This window comes from Cantharellus anzutake (assembly GCF_015039405.1).
Source record: "Cantharellus anzutake strain C23 chromosome Unknown EI90scaffold_303, whole genome shotgun sequence".
In the NCBI taxonomy this organism is placed as follows: Eukaryota; Fungi; Basidiomycota; class Agaricomycetes; order Cantharellales; family Hydnaceae; genus Cantharellus; species Cantharellus anzutake.
In genome coordinates this window covers 1-5,680 of record NW_024067253.1, presented here as the reverse complement: position 1 = coordinate 5,680, position 5,680 = coordinate 1, and the positions used below count along the sequence as shown (strand labels likewise).

General features: G+C 49.9%; 1 protein-coding gene across 1 annotated transcript; it reads left to right on the top strand.

The window, feature by feature from the left end:
- Positions 1-206: 206 nt before the first annotated feature.
- On the top strand, positions 207-569 carry EI90DRAFT_2881420 (uncharacterized protein; the record flags this gene model as incomplete). Its single annotated transcript, XM_039053924.1, has 1 exon — positions 207-569. A coding segment is annotated over one exon (363 nt), but the record flags the coding sequence as incomplete, so codon positions are not given.
- Positions 570-5,680: the final 5,111 nt, after the last annotated feature.

The following is a 5,680-nucleotide window of genomic DNA, read 5'->3' as shown; positions in this document are numbered from 1 at the left end:
CAATCGAGGCAGCGGCGCAATGTACGTTGCTATGCTTATTCCTGGGCTTGCCTCGCCAACGCTACGTTTTAGCTAAACTTGAGCGACTTGTGCTTGTTGCAGCCGAGCACACCTACGTGAAGAGCAAGTCAGAGTGTCTTCCAACCACGCGGGTCGATGTGCAAAAATCTATCCTCGATCATCTGAAGGAGGCCAAGAACCGATTTGTCTGGTTACGTGGGTCCCCTGGGACTGGGAAGACGGCAATATGTAGGAGCATTGCATCCACGTTCCAGAGGGAAGGTACTCTGGCAGCCTCCTTCTTTTGGGACAAAAACCAAAGGGGAGTAGGCCTCGATTCTTTGGAACGGTTTCCTTCTACCCTCGCACGTCAACTAGCACTCTTCAATGGGGACTTTAAAGTGTCTCTTGTCAAACGCCTTCGGCAGCCGGATTTGGAGTTGGTTCTAAGCCTTCCTCTGAAGAAGCAAATGAGGACCTTGGTCATTGAACCGATGAATGCTATCGGGGGAATGTTGTCTGGAAGCAACAAACGCTTTGCTATCGTCTTGGATGGTTTGGATGAGTGTGGAGATCCAGAGGCACTTGAGTCCTTGATGGAACTCGTGCTTCTTCTCCGTAAATTGCCTTCAGCGTTCGCTGTGCTGGTTAGCTGTCGACCTGAGTCCACAGTTCTTTCCGCTTGGACCAGATCACAAGACGAGATCCCCTGTGAAGATGTGGATAAGATCAAATTGGGTGACACTTATCACACCATCCGTTGCATGGTGGAGGAAGGGCTTCGGGATTGCATCAGGGACTCCCCTTGGAAGCCATCCAATTCAGATCTCAATAACTTCGTGACCAGTTGTCGTGAATTGCCTATCGTGGCGTCAACCCGAATACGTGATGTGCAGGTTCAGACTCGCCACGGTTCTACTCTTGAATCGGAACTCGAATACTTCCGCAACCTTAGGGAAACACCCAAGGGTCTGAACTGGGAGTACTTGCGAATAATGCGGCGAGCCTACATGCCAGATTCCTCGAGCATTCGCCCGCATGTGGCCAAGCACTACCGCGAAGTAGTTGGGATAATTGTTGCGGCGAGGTGGCGGGATCTCGGCACAAATGACATATCACATCTCCTAGGAATTGCTGAGCATGAAGTACGCTCAATACTAAGACCTATCACCTCGATAGTTGATCTTCCCCCAGACAATGAGCAGACCGTCAAATTCTATCATGCGACGGTGAAAGAGTTCATCACAGGAGTCCCTATCGGTGATGAACAGGATGAAATATTCTTCATTCATGATGTGAATGGATACAGCATTGGATTACAACTTCTTCGATTTGTAAAGGATGTTATTCAGAAGAACGAGTATGACATCCCGATCGAATTTCCTTTGGGAGACAGAAAGAAGTGGCGGCTCTCTTCGGGCAAGCAGCAGCCCAGATATGTCCACAACGCGCTCTTACACTTGTTTGAGCACTTGGACGCTTCGCTGCTCTTTTCACAAGAATATAATGAATTGCAGAGAGAGTTTGAACAATTCCTTGCAGAAAACCTGTTCTCATTCATATCAACTGGCCCCGGTCATATGGCAATATTTACAGAACTCGGCGGGGATCAATTTAATGCGTTTGTGAGTTCCAAATCATTTTCGAGCATTTGGTTTATGTGAGACCGTTTCATGCTCTGCAGAATCACAAATCAATGGAACTGATAGAAGAAGCGCGCAATCTTGCACGGTGGCTTGATCCTTCCCATCCTTGGCACTATTATCGATCAGGCCTTCCATTCACTTCGTCGTCGTCAAGTCTCTTTAGACTATATGGCTGTCTCTCAGATCCAATTCGAGTCTTCAGCATATCCGGCAAGTTTTCGCGTAATTTGATTCCGCTGAGTGAGGATGGGCATAAGGCTCGAGAGGCTATGGAGGCAAAGTTGAGTGAACTGCCAAAGAAGTTTGATGCACACGGCCAGGAGGAAACTAATTACGAAGCCGAATTCGCTGAACGTGATGTTCGCAATGGGATTGTGGCCTGTGTGGCACTATCTCAAGATGGTTCTTGCGTCGCCCTCGGATTCGGAGGCGGAATCATCGAAATTGCGGACATCGGCTGTCAGCGGACAATCTCTAGATTCCAATGCAATCCTGAAAAGCCTCCGGTTTGGATTGAATTTATACATAATGGCAATCTTCAAATTGCCACTGAGGACACTGATGGAACTATCACCGTTCTCGGCCCTGGCACGGGCATGGCAAGACTTGGCACATTCCCCGATGGTTGTTGCCCTGCTATAACTGCAGTGTCAAACAACGGATCTCTCATTGCCCGAGTCCCTCGGTGTCTTGATGAGAACTGGTACAGAGGCATGGCACTCTTGCACCTTTCGGGGAAGTCATCCGTTCAGTTTCTTGCATCTCCTCCCGCTGCTCAGTTTCCCCAGCCCTGTTCCGAATTATCCATTCCCCTACGTCACACAATTGGATTCTCTCCTGGGGATCGATACCTCGGTGCTTACAACATGAACTATGCTTTTGTCTGGTCAACAGGTTCATGCGAGTTTATTGCTCAATATCGCGTGGAAGAGTTCAAGACATGGATTCTCAATACTGGTGTTGAACCCCCTTGCTCGTACCGCAACCCTGAACCTATACTCAGTAACCCCACCGTCCCTTTTATCCCAGGAGAGGGTGCAATCCATGCACGAAGTTCCGAACTAGATGTACAGCATGACGACGATGAATCCTGGCTGAAGCATCCCTTTTACAGCCTCTTGGCAGATGAGGGCGATGACCATAGCTACACCAAAGTCTATTCCTCCGCGATGGGGAGGGTCCCATTAACTTCTGCTGAATTCACATTCCTTAATGATGGACTGACATGGGTCTGGTTTAATGGAGAACTTGAACTCATTGTCCCACTCCAGTACCGCCCGATCAAACGAGATGCACATGCCTTCAGCAAGAAAGAAGCCTGGTATGGTGAACTGGTGCTCACAAGTGGTGATTATCGCAAAGACGGCATGTATTACCTCCCTCGTGCCAGCAAGGATGGGACTCGATTTCTGCTCCAGGGTGGGCTGAAAGCCCCAGTGGTTGTTGATATTAGCCGAGTTGTCTAGTGCATCAAGTGCATGTTCAATCATAATCATCTCTCCAGTTACGCAAGAAAAGACATGGAAGAAATCCAAAACTGAGATTGCTTGAGATGGGAGACAATCACAATGCAATAGACTTCCCACTCCACTGTCTTGACAGTTGTTGGGTAGCAAGCATTCAAGTGCTATCATTTTATGCTGTGGTTGAAAGGGGCAATTAAGTTATGAGAGAGGGAATATATGTATCGGATTGCGATGATATGGTTAGGAATTTGGCCAGCATGTCAATGAGACTACAGTGTAGGCAGGTTTTTTTAACAACATTCTAACTCAGAAAAGCATCACAAATGTACATTCTATTAGTCTATCAGACCACTTTTCTGTCAGGATGTAAGGCTGGTTGGGGTGCTGGCCTTGGTGACTCCTTAATCCTCAGGCTGTTGAGAGCTAGACTGTATGGAGCTAGTATTTGACAGGGGGGGGAGGAGTGTCAGGGACCGACCTGGGGTCAAGAGCATCTGGGTATATCGCCTGGGGCTGAGGGCCCAGCAGGGTGTAGCGCGGGCATGCGTAACAATGGGCCCGAAGCAGACAAAGGTCCCTGGCCACTTAGGCTAAAGTGGGAAGTGTGAGAAAAAGGTTGCTTCTCAGTTCCCACTTAGGCTGTGTTTATATACATGTAGCTAAGGCCACGTCATCTGCGCACACAGCCACGTCTGTCCAGGTATCTCTGCAAGAGATCCCAGGAGTGCCCGGTGAGTGGGAGGCCACCCGGTGGGTCCAGGCATGTCGTAGTGCAGCTGGGTCAATGGTACACTGATAGGAGAGAAGTTGTCTGTGTAATAAGTAAAGAAAGAAAGAAAAGAGAAAGGAGGGAGAAAGAGAGGAAGAGAAAAGGGAAGAGGAAGTAGGGAAGGAGTAGGTAGCGGGGGATTGGGTCAGCTGGGGCCAGGTCAGGCGGGTGTGCCCTGACAAGGAGAAGAGCAAAGCCCCAACCCCAGACACTATTTATGTACATACAGGTGTTATACATTGTTTATTATGAGGAATAAAAGGAATGTGCACTTGTGCACATCATCCATTCCTTACACAGGGCCCAACTGTCATATCTGTACATACCCAACCCTGATTTGACTTCCAGACCCTTTCTGCCACCTCCAGAGTCTTACCCCTATTCCTGTCCATTCCAATCCCCAAGGTACAACCCCCCATTCCATCCTGCACCCCGACCTCAGACTGTCATATCCATCCACAGCCATTGACTTCCACTGCTTCCGATCCCTCCGGACTATCTCCGCTCCTTCTTCACTAACCTCGGAGCCCTGTCAGGGCACATACCCTGACTTAGCCCGGACCCGCTCCACTTCCTGTGCATGCTTCCTGCGCCGCATGATCTGTGCGCCGCATGCTCCGGTCCCCGGATCCTACCTTCATGTGACTTCCGGGTATCCCCAGAAGTTTTCGCCATATTGGGCCACTGTGGGAAAGTGAGAAGTTAACCTTCTTCTCACTTTCTTACCCACAGTAGGCAAGTGTATATACTTGCCCTTGTTTTATCTCACTTTCTTACCCACAGTAGTTATTGCCCTGGACAGGGCTGTTCACAGATTAGGCTGTGGGCTATAGAGAGAGGGGTCATGGGGTCCCAGGGTCTGTCCCTTGACAAGCCCCCATATTCCACAATCACCTTGTCAGGGAACGACCTGGGGTCGAGAGCGCCCAGATGTGTCACCCGGCACTGAGGACCCGATAGGGTGTACCATGGGTGCACATGCTAATGGACCCAGCACAGAAGGGCATCCCTGGCCACTTAGGCTAAAGTGGGAAGTGTGAGAAGAAGGTTACTTCTCAGTTCCCACTTAGGCTGTGTTTATGTACATGCAGTTGAAGGTCATGGGGGAGTGCCATGTCATCTATGCGCACAGCCGTATCTGCCTGGGTATCTCCGTAAGAGATCTCAGGAGTGTCCGATGTGTAGGGTGTCACCTGGTGTGCCTGGGTCCGGGCATGTTGTGCAGCCTGGTTAATGGTACATCGAGCAAGGAAGTTGTCCGTGTAGTAGAAAAGGAAAGAAGGAGGAGGAATGGAAAGAAGAAAGAAGAAGGGAAAGGAAGAAGGAGGGAGGAGGGAGGACAGGGGCACCGGGTGAGGGTAGTGGGATCGGGGTCGGACCGGGTGGAGTGGGGTCAGGCGGGTGTGCCCTGACACACCTCCACTTCCCTTGATGGTCACCACCCCCTCTTTTCAATATATTACCTATGCCTCCCTAAGTACAGAGCCCTGAAGGCTTCTGGACAGCTCTGACGTCCGCTAGTGCACTCCCACCTCTGCTGGGCAATACACTTGCTTGCCCTGCAAGCCCACCTTCGGGCCTATCCCTCCTTTCTGTTTCTGGGTTATCGCCTACCATTCTGCTAACCCCATAACCTGACTTGTCGGTAATATTCAATCAGCTAATGTTTAACCCTGTTAGCTCCACTCCACTCAGCCCCGCCATTTATGGGCCCGCCCTCACTGTAACTATATATATACTTGACTTGTACATAGGTTACACCTCAGTAATAAAATCGACTAGAGTTGACCCCCTTTAGT